General features: G+C 50.9%; 1 protein-coding gene across 2 annotated transcripts; it reads right to left on the reverse strand.

Moving 5' to 3' along the window:
- Positions 1-431: 431 nt before the first annotated feature.
- SLC37A4 (solute carrier family 37 member 4) lies at positions 432-5,622 on the reverse strand. Of its 2 annotated transcripts, XM_036258471.1 has the most exons (10): positions 5,241-5,622; positions 4,880-5,095; positions 3,881-4,113; positions 3,331-3,574; positions 2,722-2,880; positions 2,426-2,511; positions 1,871-1,984; positions 1,616-1,681; positions 1,173-1,311; positions 432-1,073 (listed from the first exon to the last, which is right to left on the reverse strand). In XM_036258471.1, exons 2-10 carry the CDS (start codon positions 5,025-5,027, stop codon positions 907-909), a joined length of 1,356 nt encoding a protein of 451 aa, XP_036114364.1. In that variant the 5' UTR covers positions 5,028-5,095; positions 5,241-5,622; the 3' UTR covers positions 432-906. The 2 variants fall into 2 exon arrangements, with proteins under 2 accessions (XP_036114364.1, XP_036114365.1); XM_036258472.1 differs by lacking the exon at positions 1,616-1,681 and having other exon boundaries at positions 4,880-5,622.
- Positions 5,623-18,779: the final 13,157 nt, after the last annotated feature.

An 18,779-nucleotide genomic window follows, 5' to 3' on the forward strand; every position in this document is an offset into this window, starting at 1 on the left:
TAATTGGTACTGACTTCCTGGGGTGGTGGTGATGGAGCATTTACCACGTGTTTACAGCCAGGCTCTGCTGCTCCGTCTCATTAGTCCTCACCCAAACCTCGGGGTGACATGGTATCATAGACGACATTTAGCCAGGCCAGTCTCTGCTCCAGGCCTCAGTTACCGACTTGAACCCAGGCTCTCTGGCTATACTCAGCACTGTCTCCCTCCATTAAGTGGTGCAGTCGGCCTGCAACCCAGCAGCTTCGTCTCTGAAGTGACTTGAATTAGACAGTGTCCAGTTGAAGGCAGAGGGGACTTAGAGGAGGCCGTGTCAGCTTTTCCGTCCCGGGAAGCGAAGTCTCACCTCTGGGGTAGGAAGGCACTGGGAGGCCTTCGCAGAGAACGGGTCTGGCTTATGCACCCTTGTGGAAGGAGGACTCACCGACGTGTTTATTATCAAATCTAGTTTTAATCTTCTGTGGGTCTCCCTGCCCCACCCGTACCCTCTATGCACCAGGATGACGGTGAGAGTGACCGTCTCTCCCCGGGGCCTGAGTGCGCAGTGGCAGCGACCCCGACCGAGGCCTCGGGGCAGAAGGCAGCGGCCATGGGGCCGGCAGCTGCCGGAGAAGCCTCATCTCTGGGGGGGTGGGAGCAGAGCCCAGGAGAGAAAAGTCTGGGAGACTCCCTAGCTGCAGGGGTTTCCTGTTTGAAGGCAGAAAATAGGAGCTAATGGAGTCCAAGAACAAAGGTTGTCTTTTAGATGGAGCCCAGGATGGGGAGCTGGAACCTCTACGCTGAGAATCCCCAGTGCCACCTGGGCAGGGAAAGGAGCGGGTCGAAGGTCCAGTGCTCTCGGAGCAGACCCTCTTCCCGACCCCGTGCGGTGGAAGGCGGCGGGGAGGGCCCTGGGGCCCGCACTCCTCACTCGGCCTTCTTGGGCACTCGGCCCATCTTGGTGCGGATGTTCCGGAGGAGGAAGAAGGCAGCCGTGCAGGCTGCGCAGACCACTTCGGCCACCCAGAAGGCTGTGCTCCAGCTGTAGTGCTTAGCAATGGTGCTGAAGGGCAGCCCCGCCAGAAAGCCCCCCACTGCGGGGAGCAGGGGCAAGAGCCAGGGTCACTGCTGGGACGAGCCGGGGCCTGCCCCAGCCTCTAACCGGGTGAGGGAGAGAACAGGGTGTCACTTACCATTGGCCATGAGTCCCACGATGGCATGGGAGGTGCCACACAAGTTGGGAGGGGCACTCTCATTGGCTATAACTCCAAACAAGGCAATGGGGCCGTAAGAGGAGAAGCCGAACAGAGCTCCCAGCAGCAGGATCCAGAGCTGCAGGGCAGTGAGGGCAGTGAGTCTGCGTGAGCCCGCCCGCCCCCCAGAGGGGAGTGCTTAGCCCCAGGGGTAGTGTGGGAAGGGGACGGGGCCTCCCTCAGCCCACTTCCCAGCACGACCGAGTGCAGAGCTGCAGGAGTGGGCGCCACGGGAGCCAGCCTGGGCCCGTGGGGGGTGAAGAGGTGCGGAAGCCGTCCCTCCAAGTTAGATGCTGTCTCTCGGTGTGTGCAAGCTGGGTTGGCTGGGGGCAAGGCAGAGTGGGTAGGACAAAGGTGAGAAACCAGAGGTAAAGATAAGGCACCTCGTGTTCCTTAAAGCCTGTGAGCTCAGCGAGAGGGTGAAGAGCCAGAGTCCAGAAAGCCACGTCCTGGAGGAGCAGAGGAGAGAAGGAAACCAGGGCCGGAGCCGAGGGGCACCAAGGTGCGGAGGGGAGCAGCCGAGGTACAGACAGATCGAGGAGGGAAGTGGAGCCAGAGAAACCAGGTCAGGCCGCAGCCAGGGAGGAGGAGTCGGTGGCCCATGTTTCTCATCACCCAGGCCAGGCCTCCTGATTTACCTTGGGGGAGTCACTGGTCACAGTCACCCGGAAGAGGTACATGGACGCCGTCATGCCGGCCATCATGAGCAGCAGCAGGCTGTGGCGAGGGTTCCCGTAGGTGGACGGCCCTGCCTGTGGAGAGTCGCAGCAGCAGGAGGCCTAAGAGCGCCCCTGGACTCTTGACACAGCGGGCCTCTCCTGACCGGTCTTTGGCAATCCCCCCGGTTCCTGGCCCGGGTGGCCCTGGGGCCTGCCCACATGCTCTAAGGCCAAACTCCACACGCCCTTCCTCCACCGGGGGCAGCCGGGGCACTGCTGGGGAGCTGCACGCCCCCCACACCCCCACACCTGCTTCCCTGGGCCTGGGAAAGCCCACTGCTAGACGGAGAAGTTCCGGCCGCTGTGAGCCCAGGCAGAGAGCCCGTCTCCACGTCCCTGGCAGAGATCTGAGCTCACTCCTACCTCAGCCCGCACCGGCTCATGCCAGCCTGCCTGTGCCCTGGGCTCCCCTCGTGCGGTCCTGGGGCGCTGGGAGAGGTAAAGGGCTCCTCCCTGTGCCTGTTGCCCACTCACCTTTGCCATGGCCCGGTCTGACAGGTAGCCCGCTGCAATGCTGCCCACAAGGCCCCCGACCTCCAGGGCACTCATGTAGGAGCTACCTGAGTGGGAGTTGTGGGAAGAGGGGAGGAAGGGTGGCAGGGGTTACACACTGGGGTTGTCCCAGATTGGCCTACCCCGGGGAGGTGCAGGTCCCCATGGGTGACTGGTCGCCGCTGCCTCTGGGAAAGAAGGGAGTAACGGGAAGCCGGGCCTGAATCCTGTCCCCTGCAGTTTCTGCTCTGCCGACCCTGTGCCAACACTCGTCTTACCCACGAGTGCTGACTGGCCTTTCTCCTGGATGAGGAAGAACTGGCCCCAGTCAGTACAGCAAGTCTTCACTCCGAACACCACCAGGTAGCCCGTGGAGAGCACCCACAGGTAGGGGGACAGCAGCAGCTCCTGCAGGGTACTCTCCTCCTTTGAGGGGCCTGCGGGGGGGGGGGCAGCTTTAAGCTCTGCTTCTGCTCTCCCCCAGGGCCCACCGATAACCAGCCGCAGGGACGCCATCCCACCCACGAATCAGCAGGAAAGGCTCACCCAGTCTACCCTCTGCCCTCACTGCAACCTCCACAAAGGGAGGCACTGAGGCCCGGGCCAGAGGAGGGCAGCCCAAGCCCTGAACTAGGTGCTGCCCAGGACGGAGGCCTGGCTCTGCCGGGGGAAGGACCAGGGTGTGCTGAGTCAACATGGTTTGGCTCTGCCATTTGGTACTTAATGGCCTCCTGGAGTGGGGTTTATTTACTCCCCACCCACTCTCCATCACCATTCCAACCCCTGTCCATGGGCTGGCACGGGGCCCGGCACACAGCCAGTCCTCGGCGAGTCCACCCAATGAATGACGAAAGCTGGCCAAGGGGTCGGCTTGGGTGGATGCTCACCCTTCCTGCCCTTGGAGGGGGTGGGGTCCAGGTTGCGGAGTCCAACATCAGCAGGTTCGTTGTGGATGAGCAGGAGACAGAGGAAGGAGACGGCCACACACAGTGCCCCAGACAGGGCCAGCGTGCTGCGCCAGCTGTAGCTCTGGGCGAGGATGGTGGCCAGGATGGGGCCCAGCCCTCCGGCCAGGTTCATGCTGGTGGACAGAATGGCCCACCAAGTGCCAAACTGAGATGGCTCGAACCACTGCGGGACAGAGGGGGACAGAGTGGGTGCCCGGCCTACGGTCCATGTAGGAGGGGATCGGGGGCGGACGCAGCTCACATGACAGGAAGGAGGGAAAGGGCACTTCTACTCGGCTGGGCCATGTCCCTCACCTGCCACCTGATCCCACCATGTCCAGGCTCCGAAAATATCTCGACAAGCAACAGGAGCCGGACGGACACTCCCAAGCAAATGTCTGGGGTGGGGGTGGAGGGACCGGGGCTCCCACACGCTCCTCTGGGATCCTCCAGACCAACGCACACAGGCTCCTTGGAAGCGGACGCTCACCTTCCTCAGGACCTTCCCGCACGGGGGCCAGCCCAGCCCCTGTGCCAGGCCATTGAGGAACCAGAGGGCAGCGAAGAGAGGCACTGTGGAGCTCCAGGAGAAGGCGACGTTGACCAGGCCAACCAGGAGCAGCCCCGAGGAGAAGAGCCAGCGAGCGCTCATCTGGTCGGACAGAACCCCGCTCACAAACTTGCTGATGGCATAGGCTGCTGACTGGCTGCTCGTGATGAGCCCTGCAGGGGAGGGGAGCAGGGCACAGGCCCCTGGGGTCAGGGCCAGGCAGAGGCACAGCAGCGGCGGAAGAGGCCTGGGCAGGCGGCTGGAGGTGCCCGGCAGCATGAGACAGCTTCCTTCTGAGAAGTCTGGGAGGACCCGTGCTGGATTCGGACACTTGCTCATGGGACCCACTACCCCTGCCTCCCCATCAGCACTAGCCCCAGGTGACCCACGACTTCTCAGCTTCTTGGAGAGTTCCAGCCAGAGCTGCCAGGAAGTAAGAAGGGCAGGACAGTGCCCCTCCCTGGGGTCTAATATGCCTGATTGCCTCCCCCGACTCTGCTTGCCAGCCCAGGGCCTCTGGCCATTCTGTTGCCCCACCTTTGAACATAGGGTGAAGGGCTTACAATGGGAGTCGGGGACCTTATTCCTCCTGAAAGGTAACCCGCTAGGCCACACGAAGTCACTGTGCCAACTCCCCAGTTCCTAAATGCTCACAATGTCAGTGGCCAGCAAACACTCAGGTCTTAGCACGCACCCACGCACGTGGAAACCATACTCAGAACCCCCTAAACACACAGCACAAACGGTGCCTCTGGAGCACCTGCGGCTCACAGCCCGCCTCGGACAGCATGGATCGCGCCCAGACTCCTCACACCCGTGAGCACGGGTCGCAGAGCCTCTCCTTGCGCACGTGGAGACACCACGCTCAGACCCGCGCACCACTGCGCCCACGTCCCTCCTGCGACCTGGCCCCGGCCCAGCGCCCTGCTCCCAGCTCACCCAGGTCGTCCTTGTCCAGAGGAATCTCCTCGACCAGCGCGGGCATGACGAAGGAGAAGGTCTTGCGGTTGAAGTAGTAGAGGCTGTAGCCCCCGAACATGGCCGAGAAGATGACAGCGCGGTAGTAGCCGTAGCCCCGGGCGGCCATGGTGGGAGCCGCTGCGCTCGGAGCCAGATCTGCTGAGCGCGGCTCTCCTGCTCCCTTTATAGCGCCTCCTGGGCAATCATTAACCGGCAGCGCCCGAGGACCCCGTGTCCCGCGGGAGACCGGACGTCACGACGGCCGCGCTGCGGGGCTGCCGGCGCGGTCCCCACGACCCCCCCTCGTTTGCCCGTGCGGCCAGCTGTGATTAAGGCTCACCCTAATTACTCCGTCTGCAAGCGCCCAGGGGAGGCAAGGAGGCCGAGTCGGGCGGCTCCCAGCCCGGCTCCCCTTCGTTCAGAGCAGGGCTCACTGCCGCGGCGGCCGGGGTGCTGGTTCCTCCCTGCACACGGTCGATCAGACCGCCCAGCTCCGGGCCCGGGGCTCCTAGAACTGACCCCCAGCCCCCCACTCCCGTGCTTTGCACCACTGGGGTGTAACTCGTTACTGACAGTTGCAGTTGTCAGCAAGGAGGGATCCCCAGTTCCGGACCCACAGTGTCACATCGGAGCCCCGCGAGGAGCTAGGGTCGCGGTGGGATCCCTCAGCTGCCCACGGTCCCCCTGACGCCGTGCGGGCTCCCGGCGGGCTGGCTGGGGGCTGCGGGGTGGGGAGGAGGCGCACCGGCTCCCCGGGTCCGGGCAACCTGCCCCCGGCGTTTCCGCTCGGCTGGAGAAGCAACTGGAGCGGAAGGGACCGGCGCGCAGTGCCCCGGGGGCCCGCTTGGGGCGCCGCGCGGGGTGCAGGGGAGGGCGGGGCGGCGGGCCCGCGCACCTGCCCCGGCGACCTCAGGCCCCCAGCACCCCGGCGCTGGCTGGGGACGGCGGGGCAGGAGCCGGGGCGGTGCAGAGACAGCGGCTGTGACATCGAGCAGCGGCGTGTGCTGGCCGCCGGCAGCCTCGCGGGTCCCCGCTCCCGGCATTGTCCTCCGCCTCCCCAGCCGCGGGGGCAGCGCCGGGGTGCAGCGGAAATCGGGGCAACCTTGGTTGGGCCTCCAGCGACCGAGCCCAGGCCCCGAAATTCCCTCTCTAGCCCCACCCTCAGGAGACGCCCCTCCCCCGCACTCCCCCCTACCTGCACAAGGGGAGCCCCCTGGGGGCCGGGGAGTCTGCGCCTGCGCCCTGGGCGGGTGGGCGGGGCCTCCGCCTGCGTCTCCGCCTCCTGGAGGGCCGGGCCGCTCCGCAAGGACTTGGACTTAACGCTGCGGTCACCCTGGTCCTCGCGAGGACAGCGCCCCGTAGGGGCTGGGCTCTCCTGTTTTCTCCTTTTTTTTTTTTTTAAAGTGTTTTTCTTTATTGATTTTTAGGGAGAGGAAGGGAGAGGGAGAGAGAGAGAGAAACATCGATGAGAGAGAACATGGATTTGCCGCCTCCTGCATGACCCCCACTGGGGATCGGGCCCACGACCTGGGCACGTGGAATCGAACCTGCAACCTCTTGATGCCTGGGTGGACGCTCAACCGCTGAGCCACACCGGCTGGGGCCCCGTTTTTGTTTTTTATCAGACTCATGGGTTCATTGTGAGGATTCAGTAGAACACTTAGATTACAGCTCAGAACATTTAGATAACCGCTTTCACAGAACCCTGAGAATTGCTGGGAAAATGTTAAGTGCTCCTGCGTTGAGAGCAAGGATACTTCAGAGTGGGACGGTGCTCAGGGAAGGGAGGAGATGGAGGTGAGATAAAATGGGACAACTTGTGGCTGAACGTCATGACTCAGCAGGTGTCTGCTGAGCAGAACCTCCTGTGTCTCAGGCACTCCACTTTCGTGGATCAGACAACCAGGAAACGGAGTTTCTCCAAAACCAAACCAGACCAAAGCATTCCTACTCTACCTAATAGCCATTTAAGTTTTTAAAAGCATAATATACATACAGTAAAATACAAAATATGTAGCAAATTGGATCCAGCAATACATTTAAGAGATCATACACCATGACCAAGTGGGGTTTATTCTGAGGATGAACGATTGGTGCCATATTCATAAATCAATAAATGTGATGCATCATGTAAACACAATGAAGTATATAAAAACCATATGATCATATCAATAGGTACAGAAAAAGCATTCAACAAAATCCAGCACCCATTTCTGATAAAAACTCTCAGCAATGCCCTGGCCGGTTTGGCTCAGCGGTTAGAGCGTCCGCCTGCGGTCGGGAGAGACCCGGGTTCGGTTCCCACTAGGGGCGTGTACCTCAGTTGCAGTTTGTCCCCAGCCCTGGTTGGTCGTGCGGGTGGCAGCCACTGGATGTGTCCCTTTCACATCGATGTTTCCCTCTCTCTCTCTCTCTTCCTCTCTCTCCCTCCCACTCTGTCTGTACAAAAATGGAAAAATGTCCTCGGGTGAGGATAAAAAAATAAAAAAAAAACTCTCAGCAAAGTGGGAATAGAGGGATCATACCTCAACATAATAAAGGCCATATATGAAACACCTACAGCCAACATCATACTCAATGGGCAAAAACTAAGTGTTTCCTATAAGATGAGGAACAAGACAGGGATGTCCACTTTCACCACTCTTACTCAACATAGTACTGGAAGTCCTAGCCACAGTGATCAGACAAGGAGAAAAAATTAAAGGCATCCGAATTGGGAAAGAGGAAGTAAAACTTCCTCTTATTTGCAAATGATATGATATTGTACATAGACAACCCGAAAGATTCCACCAAGAGACTACTAGATTTAATAAGTAAATTTGGAAAAGTACCAGTATACAAAATTAATATCCAGAAATTGTTGGCATTTTTATACACCAATAATGAACTCTCAGAAAGAGGAACTAAGAAAGCAATCCCATTTACCATTGCAACTTCACAAAAAATAAGGTATCTAGTAATAAACTTAACCGAGGAGGTAAAAGACCTGTACTTGGAAAACTACAGGACGTTGAAAAAATAAATAGAGGAAGATACAAATAAGTGGGAGCATATACCATGTTCATGGATAGAAAGAATTAGCATCGTTAAAATGTCCATACTACCCAAAGCAATCTATAGGTTCAACGTAATCCCTATTAAAATACCAATGGCAGCCCTGGCCAGTTTGGCTCCCTGGTTTAAGTATCAGTCACCAAACCAAAGGGTCTCAAGTTCTATTCCTGGTCAAGGGCACGAAACTGGGTTGCAGGTTCCATACCCAGACCCAGCCCGGGTTGTGCAGGAGGCAATCAGTTGATATGTCTCTCTCACATAGATGTTTCTCTCTTTCTCTGTCCCTCTCTCTCTTCCACTCTATCTAAAAAAAATCAATGGAGCTCTGGCCAGCTTGGCTCAGCGGTTAGAGCATTGGCCTGCGGTCCAGAAAGACCCAGGTCAGTTCCCGCTAAGGGCATGTACCTTGGTTGCAGTTTGTCCCCGGCCCTGGTTGGTCGTGTGGGTGGCAGCCACTCAATGTGTCCCTTTCACATCAATGTTTCTTTCTCGGTCTCTTTCTCTCTCTCTCTTCCTTGCTCTCCTTCCCTCTCTATCTGAACAAAAAAATGGAAAAAGGTGTCCTCAGGTGAGGATAAAAAAAAAAAATCAATGGAAATATATTCTCGGATGAGGATTAACAACAACAAAAAAAAACTAAACTAAAAAAATATCAATGGCATATTTCACAGATCTGGAACAAATATTCCAAACATTTATATGGAAATAAAAAAGACCCCAAATAGCCACAGCAATCTTAAGAAAGAAGAACAACATTGGAGGGATCACAATACCGAATATCAAGCTATACTACAAAGCCACTGTAATCAAAACAGCCTGGTTCTGGCACAAGAACAGGCATATACCTCAATAGAACAGAACAGAGAACCCGGAAATTGACCCAAGACATTATGCTCAATATTTGGCAAAGGTGGCAAGAGCATACAATGGAGTAAAGACAGTCTCTTTAATAAATGGTGTTGGGAAAATTGGTCAGGTACGTGCAAACAAATGAAACTAGACCACCAATTTACACCATACACAAGAATAAATTCAAAATAGATAAAAGACTTCAATGTAAGTTGTGAAACCATAAAAATCCTAGAAGAAAACATAGGCAGCAAAATATCAGATCTATCAAGTAGCAGAATCTTCACCAATACATTGCCTTGGGCAAGAGAGACAAAGGAAGAAATAAACAAATGGGACTGCATCAGAATGAAAAGCTAATGCACAGCAAAAGAAACCAGCATTGCCTGGTCGGTGCGGCTCAGTGGATTGAGCATTGTCTCAGAGACTGAAAGATCTCGGTTCGATTGCTGGTCAGGGCACATGCCCAGGTTGCACGCTCGATCCCCAGTAGGGGGCATACAGGAGGCAGTATGGAAAATGGAAATAAATCGCTACTTTGCCCTGCAAAAATTATATATATTAGTTTCCTCCTTTATAATATGAGTAAATATAGAGCACATTTTGAAAATAAGAATACTACGTACACATTTTAAAATAAAATTTTATTGATTTTAGAGAGAGAGGACAGGAGGGGGGTGGGAAACATGAATTTGTTGTCACATTCATCTATACATCCATTGGTTGCTTCTTGTATGTGCCTGTCTGGAGATAGAACCTGCAACATTGTGTATGGTGAGGACACTCTAACCAACCAAGGTAGGTACCCAGTGCCAGGGCATACTATACACATTTTTTAAATGTCCTTGATGGGTAGCTCAGTTGGTTAGAGTATCGTCCAGATACTCCAAGGTTAAGGGTTCAATCTCCAGCCAGGGCACATACAAGAATCAACCAATGAGTATATAGATAAGTGGAACAACAAGTTGATATTTTTCTCTCTTTCTCAAATCAATACATTTAAAAAAAAATTTTTTTTAAGACATTCTTTAGCCCGGCTGGTGTGGCTCACTGGTTGAGCATCGGCTCATGCACCAAAAGGTTGCCAGTTCAATCCCCGGTCAAGGCACATGCCCAGGTTATGAGCTTGATCCCCAGTGGGGGACATGCAGGAGGCGAGCAATTGATGTTTCTCTCTCATCGATGTTTCTATCTCTCTCTCCTTCTCCTTCTCTCTCTAATATCAATAAAGAAAAAAAATTTTAATCCTTAAAAAAAAACACATTCTCTAAAAATTGAGTTATAACCTGGCCGGTTTGATACAGCGGTTAGAGCATCAGTCTTTGGGCCAAAGAGTCACAGGTTCGATTCTGGTCAAGGGCACATGCCTCTGTTTCGGTTGGGTCCTGGGCCCTGGTTGGGGTCGTGCAGGAGGCAACCAATCCATGTGTCTCTCTCACACTGACGTTTCTCTCTCTCTTTCTCCCTCCCACTCTAGTGAAGATAAAATGAAAAAATATCCTTGAGTGAGGATTTTTTAAGAAATTGAGTTATAATTCACATAGTATAACATTCACCATTCTGAAGTGTGTATCACAGTGGTTTTACTATATTCACCAGGTTGGGCGACCATCACTGCTATCTAATTCAAGAACATTTCATGGGCCCCAAACAAAACCTTACAGGCATTAGCAGTTACTTCCTCTTCCTCTCTTCCCCTACCCTTTAGCAATCACTAATCTACTTTCTGTCTCCACGACAATCTGCCTGTTCTGGGCATTTCATACAAACAGAATCATACATCAGGTGTCCTTTGGTGCTTGGCTTCTTTCACGTGTTTGAAGTTTATCCATGCTGCCCCGCTATGTTAGACCACATTTTGTTTATTTGTTCACCTATAGATGGATACTTGGGTTTTTTTCTACCTCTTGGATTATTGTGAATATTGCTGTTAGGGACATTTGCATATGAGTATTTTCCATTTTTTTAATAGGTAATCGAGGAGTAGAATTTCTGAGGCATATGGTAATTCTATGTGTATCTTTTTTGTTGTTGCTATGCGTGGAATGGAGGGAGGGAGGGAGGGAGAGAGAGAGAGAGAGAGAGAAACATTGATGTGAGAGAAACATGTCAATTGGTTGCCTCCCACATGACCCCAACCAGGGCTTTCTCCTGGGGATCAAGCCCAAAACCCGGGCATGTTCCCTGATGGGGAATTGAACCGGCGACCCCTTAGTCCATGGGCCGATGCTCAACCACTGAGCCACAGCGGCTAGGCCCATTTGGATATCTTTAAAGAAGTAACTATTCAAATCTTTTACCTATCTCTTTTTTTTCTTTATTCATTTTAGAGAGAGAGAGGAAGGGAGAAGGAGAGAGAGATGGAAATATCGGTGAGAGAGAACATTGATTGGCCATCTCCTGCGTGCCCCCCACTGGAGATCGGGCCCACAACCTGGGCAGGTGCCCTGACCAGGAATAGAACTGGCAACCTCTTGGAGCATGGGTCATAGGTCAACACTCAACCAGTGAGCCACACCAGCCAAGCTGCCTATCTTTTAATTGGATTGTTTGTACTTTTGTTGTTGAGATTGAGTTGTACGTGTTCTTTATATATCCTGGATACTAAATTTATTAGATATATAATTTTCAAATAATTTCTTCCATTCTATGAGTTTCCATTTATCTTCAGACAGAGTGAGAAGGAGAGAAAGAGAGAGAAACATCTATGCAAGAGGGACATATTGACTGGTTGCCTCCCGCATGACCCCAACCAGGGCCAGAGATAAACCGCAACCAAGGTACGTGCCCTTGACCGGAATGGAACCCGTGACTCTTTGGTCCGAGGGCTGATGCTCTAACTGCTGAGCCAAACCAGCCAGAGCCCCTTTTCACTCTCTTGATACTGTTCTTTGACACCTTAAAGTTTTTGATTTGGGTGAAGTCCAATTTATCAATTTATTTTTTTATGGCTCTTGCTTTTGGTGTCATATTTATGAAACTGTTGACATATCCAAATTCCCCTGTTTTTCTCTATGCATATTATAGTTTTAGCTTTTCTGTTATACTATTTTATTTTCTTTATTGATTTTAGAGAGAGAGGAAGGGGGAGGGAGAGAGAGAGAAACATTGATGAGAAAGAACATTGATCGGCTGCCTCCTGCATGCCCCCACTGGGGATCAGGTCCACAACCTGGGCATGTGCAAAGGCTGGGAATTGAACTGGCGACCTCTTGGTGCATGTGTCGACTATCAGTCACTGAACCACACCAGCAGGGCTACTTTTAGCTTTTATTTATTTATTTATTTATTTATCCTTACTTGAGGACATTTTTCCATTTTTTGTTCAGATAGAGTGGGAGGGAGACAGAGAGAACGAAACATCGACGTGAAAGGGACACATCGAGTGGCTGCCACCCGCACAACCCAACCAGGGCCAGGGACAAACTGCAACCAAAGTACATGCCCTTATTGGGAACTGAACCCAGGCCTTTCTGGCCCGCAGGTCAACGCTCTAACCGCTGAGCCAAACTGGCCAGGGCTAGTTTTAGCTTTTAAATTTCGGTCTTTGAATCATTTTTAGATCATTTTTGTTTTTGTTTTTGTTTTTATCCTCACCCAAGGATATTTTTCCATTGATTTTTTTAGATAGAGTGGAAGGGAGAAAGAGAGAAACATCAATGTGAGAGAGACACATCGCTTGGTTGCTGCTCGAACATTCCTTGACGGAGGACAGGGATTGAACCTGCAACTCAGGTACATGCCTTTGACAGGGAATGGAACCTGAGACCCTCCAGTGCTCTAACCAGTGAAAAACACTGATCAGGGCCCAATTTTAGTCTTTTGCATGTGGTGATCCTGTTTCCCAGCACTGTTTGTTGAAAAGACTGCTCTTTTCCTAGTGAATGTTCTTGGCACCCTTGTCAAAACACAATTAACTATATATGTGAAGGTTTATTTCTGGGTTCTGAATCCTATTTCATCAGTCTATATGTATATCCAGATACCAGTACCACATGGTTTTGATCACTGTAGCTTTGCAATATGTTTTACAATTGGGAAGTGTGGGTCCTCCAACTTTCTTCTTTTTCGACACTGACTTGGCTATTTGTAGTTCCTTGGGTTCCCATATGAATTTTAAGATTGTATTATCAATTCTGATGGGAAAATAAACCTGATGGGATTTTCATAGGTATTGCATTGAATATCGAGATCAATTTGAAGAGTATTTCCATTTTAGCAATAGTAAGTCTTCCAATCCACGAACATGAATATCTTTCATTTATCTTGGTATTGTTTATTTTTTTAAAATTAAACTTATCTTTATTATTGAATATATTACAGATATTCCCCTTTTTCTCCCCTATTGACCCCCTCCTCCCCAAACCCACTACCCTCCTGCATTCCCCACACTATTGTCAGTGTCCATTGGTTATGTATATATGTATAGAAGGTCTTTGGGCCCTGACTGGTTTGGCTCAGTGGTTAGAGTGTTGGCCTGTGGTCCGGAGAGACCCGGGTTCAGTTCCCGCTAAGGGCACTACCTCGGTTGCAGTTTGTCCCCGGCCCTGGTTGGGTCGTGTGGGTGGCGACCACTCGATGTGTCCCTTTCACGTCAATGTTTCTCTCTCTCTCTCCCTCCCTCCCACTCTATCTGAACAAAATGTTGAAAAATGTCCTCGGGTGAGAATAAAAAAAAAAAAAAAAGGAGGTCTTTGGTTTATCTCTTCTCACCCTCCCCCCCCCACTTCCCTTTGAGGTTCATCAGTCTAACAATCAATTTGTGCTTTTTAATTCCTTCATCTTTTTCACCCACCCCCAGCTCCCTCCCATCTGGCAAGCAATAAAAAGTTCTCCGTATCTATGAGTCTGTTTCTGTTCTGCTTGCTCATTTTGTTTATAGATTCAATTGTTGATAGATATGTATTTATTGCCATCTTATTGTTCATATTTTTGTACTTATTCTCCTTCCAGAAGACCCTTCAACATTTTATATAATATTGGTTTGGTGGTGATGAACTCCTTTAGCTTTTTCTTGTCTGAGAAACTATGTGTCCATTGATTCTAAAGGACAGCTTTGCAAGATAGAATAATCTTGGGAGTAGGTCCTTACTTTTCATCACTTTGACTATCTCTTGCCACTCCCTCCTGGCCTGCAAAGTTTCCATTGAGAAATCGGCTGACAGTCTTATGGGAGCTCCTTTGTAGGTAACTAACTGCTTTTCTCTTGCTGCTTTTAAGATCCTCTCTTTGTCTTTAACCTTTGGCGTTTTTATGATATTTGTCTTGGTGTGAACCTCTTTGGGTTAATCTTGTTTGGGACTTTCTGTGCTTCCTGAACTTGTATGTCTGTTTCTTTCACCAAGTTAGGGAAGTTTTCTGCCATTATTTTTTCAAGAAGGTTTTCAATTTCTTGCTCTCTCTCTTCTCCTTCTGGGACCCCTATGATGCAAATGTTGGTATGCTTGAAGTTGTCCCAGAGGCTCCTTACACTATTCTCATTTTTGGGGATTCTTTTTCTTTTTCTTGTTCTGATTGGGTGTTTTTTGTTTCCTTATCTTCCAAATCAATGGTTTGCTTCTTGGCTTCACCTATGTTACTATTGATTCCCTGCAAATTATTCTTTTATTTTTATTTTTATTTTTTTATTGATTTTAGAGACAAGGGGAGAGAGAGATAGAAACATCAATGAGAGAGAACATTGATTGGCTGCCTCCTGCATGCCCCCCACTGGGAATTTGGCCCACAACCTGGGCATGTTCCCTGACCAGGAATTCAACAGGTGACCTCTTAGTGATGGGGGTTGATGTTCGACCATTGAGCCACACCGACCAGGCAATATAAAGTATTCTCTTTTTTGTTTATCCTCACCTGAGGACATTTTTCCATTCTTTGTTCAGACAGAGCGGGAAGGAGAGAGAGGAAGAGAGAGAGAGAGAGAGAGAGAGAGAGAGAGAAACATCAACATGAAAGGGACACATTGAGTGGCTGCCACCCGCACGACCCAACCAGGGCCAGGGACAAACTGCAACCGAGGTACATGCCCTTAGCGGGAACCGAACCTGGGTCTCTCAGGACCGCCAACCGATGCTCTAACCGCTGAGCCAAACCGGCCAGGGCTAAAGTATTCTTTATTTCAGTTAGTGCCTCCTTCATTTCTGACCCGTCCTTTCTTATGTTGTTGATGTTCTCACTAAGTTCCTTGGAGTTCTCCTTAAGTTCCCTGAAGGTCTCACTAAGTTCTTGAGCATCCTTATAACCAGTGTTTTGAACTCTGCATCTGTTAGATTGCTTATCTCCATTTTGTTTAGTTCTTTTCCTGGAATTTTGTTCTGTTCTTTCATTTGGGACATATTTGTCTCCTCATTTTGGCTGCTTCTCTGTGTTTGACTCTATGTATTAGGTAGAGCTGCTATGTCTCCTAGGCTTTGTAGGGTGGCCTATTGTTGTAGGTATCCTGTAGGGTCCAGTAGCACAGCCTCCCTGATCACCCCAGCTGGACCCTCAATGTGCACCCCTAGTGTGAACTGTACACCTTCTGTTGGCACATCAATGGGAGGGATTTACTCAGGCTGATCAGCTGCAAGAACTGGCTGTGCCCACTGACCACTGGCCCCTGACTTCCTTGGAGGATCAGCTGTGTAGGGCCCACCACACAGAGCAAGACTTACTTCATCAGGGCTCTGGTACCCACTGAGTTCGCTCACTGAGTGTGTCACCTGTGGAGGTGGTTGGGTGGTGGTGTTCGATATGGTGTGAAGCTGTCCACTGGGTGTGCTGGCTCTGGGGCAAGGTCAGCCTCTCCCTGTGTTCTACCCTGTCCACCCGGCATAAGCTACAGATCAGTCTGAAGATGGCTGCTTCTTATGCTGGGCTTGGAGGTGCCCAAGCAAAGCCAAGTTGTGAACCAAAGGTGGCTGCTCCTAGTGCCAGGCCTGGGGCCCCTTAGCAAGAATTATAGGGCTCAATGAAGCCAGATGCTGCTTGTTTGAGAGAATTTAGGAAAATCTGAAGCAGGAGCCAAGACAGGCCAACTACAGTAACGCCATGGAAACAGCTTGGGTGCGCCCAAAATTTGGGTGGGGCGGGTCCTCAGGGAATCACCAGGGCGGGGTAAACACTGTGAGCCAGGTTGCTGGAGTCCCAGATATGGCAGCTGTCTGCTACCCCAGGGAAGGGCTCACCAAAGGAACAAGGGCCTTTGCCAGCACATCTGTCCGAGAGAAAGCGTCTCTAGCTCTTGCCCCGATGCCGAACAACTCAGTTCTTCCCTGCATGTCTCTGATGCCTTTCAAGCTGCCTCCCCAACACTGGAGCCCAGAGGGAGTGAGTCTGAGTAAGTCTGTGTGTGGGCCCTTTAAGAGGAACTGCCTGGGGCTCTGGTAGCCTCAGCCCCCCTGAGCCTCAGTTCCTGCTGGTTTTCCAGCCAGAAATCATGGGGATTCTCTTCCTGGCACTGGGACCCTGAGCTGGGAGCCTGTTGTGGGACGGGGACCCCTCGGTCCTCAGGGAGGACCTTCCCAGCCAAGGTGTCCTCCTGATTTTTATCTGCCACACGTGGGTGTGGGACCAGTTGGTCTGCCTCCGCCCTCCTACCCGTCTCCATGTGGTTCTTCTTGTAGTTGTAGGACTTCCACTCAGCTCGGTGTCAGGTGGTTCTGAAGGACGGCTGTTCTGCAGTTTAGTTGTAACTTTGATGTGGCTGTGGGAGGAGGGGCGGCCGGGGTTACCTGCCTGCTGTCCTGACAGGAAGTCCTGTTTGATTTCTTGCAGGTTTCGTGGTTCTCACTGCACACGTCTGTGTTTTCTTGGTTACATTTTTCCTAAGTATTCTATTATTTTTGGTGCTATTGTAAATGGAATTGTCTTGTTAATTTCCTTTTTGGTTTGTGCATTGTCCATGGATAGAAATACAACTGATCTTTGAGTGTTGATTTAGTATCTTGCAACTTTGTTGAATTTGTTAGCGCTAACAGATATTCTGTAGGTTCTTCAGGGTTTCTCCATATAAGATCAAGTCATCTGTGCACAGAGAGAGTTTTCTTCCTTTCAAATTTGAATGCCTTCTATTTCTTTTTCTTTCCTAATTGCTCTGGCTAGATAGAATTATAGTGCTATATTGTTAAGTAGAAGTGATGAAATGAACATCTGCCTTATTCTTGATCTTAGAGAAAAAAGCGTTCAGTCTTTCATCATTGAGTATGATGTTTGCTGTGGGTTTTATATATATGGCCTTCATTACATTGAGATAATCCCCTTCTATTCCTAGTTGTGTGTTTTTTAAAAATATATATTTATGGACTTCCGGTCAAGATGGCGGGGAGGTAAACGCAGTATCGCGTCCTCCCACAACCACATCCAAGTTACAACTAAACTACAGAACAGCCATCATTCAAAACTGCCTGAAATCAAGATGAATGGAAGACCTACAGCTACGGAATTAAAGTAGCTGCATCGAGACTGGGAGAAGGGCGGAGGGGCTGGTCCCACACCCACGGGTGGCAGATAAAATCAGGAGGCTCCCGCACAGGGGCCCCAATCAGGGTTCCAGTGCCAGGAAGAGAGTCCCCATCACTTCTGGCTGGAAAACCAGCGGGAACTGAGGCTCAGGGAGGCTGAGGCGGCTGGAGCCCCAGGCAGCTCCTTAAAGGGCCCGCGCACGGACTTCTCGGACTCACTCCCTCTGAGCTTGAAGGGGAGGCAGCTCGAGGGGCGCCAGAGACACACAGGGGAGAACTGAGCTGTTTGGCACTGGAGCGAGGGCTGGAGAGGGGGCTTTCTCGGGGACAAACGTGCTGTAAGAGGCCTTTGTTCCTTTGGTGAGCCCTTCCCTGGGGCGGCAGATGCCCCCATATCTGGGACTCCAGCAACCTGGCTCACACTGGTAGCCCCGCCCTGCTGACTCCCTGAGGCCCCGCCCCACCCAACTTTCAGGCCCACCCAAGCTGTTGCCACTTGCTTAACCATAGGATTGGCCTGTCTTGGATCCTGCTTCAGGTTTTTCCTAAATTCTTTCAAACAAACAGCATCTGGTCTCAGCTAGCCCCATACCACTCGTTAAGTAATACACAGAAACAAACACAGGGAGGCAGCGAAAATGAGGAGACAAAGAAACAGGTCCCAAATGAAAGAACAGACCAAAACCCCAGGAAAAGAACTAAGCGAAATGGAGATAAGCAACCTAACAGATGCTGAGTTCAAAATACTGCTTATAAGGATGCTCAATGAACTTAGTGAGCACCTCAGCGAACTTAGTGAGGGCTTCAAGAGCATAAAAAAGGACCAGTCAGAAATGATCGATGCACAGTTAGAAACAAAAGAGGCTTTAACTGAGATAAAGAATAATTTACAAAGATTCACTAGTAGAGTATGTAAATCCAAGAAGCAAACCATCGATTTGAAATATAAGGAAGCAAAAACCCAATCAGAACAACAAAAAGAAAAAGGAATCCAAAAAAATGAGGATAGTGTAAGGAGCCTCTGGGACAACTTCAAGCGTGCCATCATTCGCATCTTGGGGTGCCAGAAGGAGAAGAGAGAGAACAAAAAATCGAAAACCTGTTTGAAACAATAATGGCAGAAAACTTTCCTAACTTGGTGAAGGAAACAGACATACAAGTCCAGGAAGTACAGAGAGTCCCAAACAAGATGAACCCCAAGAGGCCCACACCAAGACACATCATCATCAAAATGCAAAAGGTTCAAGACAAAGAGAGAATCTTAAAAGCAGCAAGAGAAAGGCAGCTAGTTACCTACAAGGGAGTTCCCATAAGGCTGTCAGCTGATTTCTCAAAAGAAACTTTGCAGGCCAGAAGGGAGTGACAAGAAATATTCAGAGTGATGAAAAGCAAGAACCTACAACCAAGATTACTTTATCCTGCAAAGCTGTCATTTAGAATTGATGGCCATATAAAGACTTTCCCAGACAAGAAAAAGTTAAAGGAGTTCATCACCACCAAACCATTATATGAAATGATGAAGGGTCTTATTGAAGAAA

This window comes from Molossus molossus, unplaced genomic scaffold (genome assembly GCF_014108415.1).
Source record: "Molossus molossus isolate mMolMol1 unplaced genomic scaffold, mMolMol1.p scaffold_m16_p_13, whole genome shotgun sequence".
In the NCBI taxonomy this organism is placed as follows: Eukaryota; Metazoa; Chordata; class Mammalia; order Chiroptera; family Molossidae; genus Molossus; species Molossus molossus.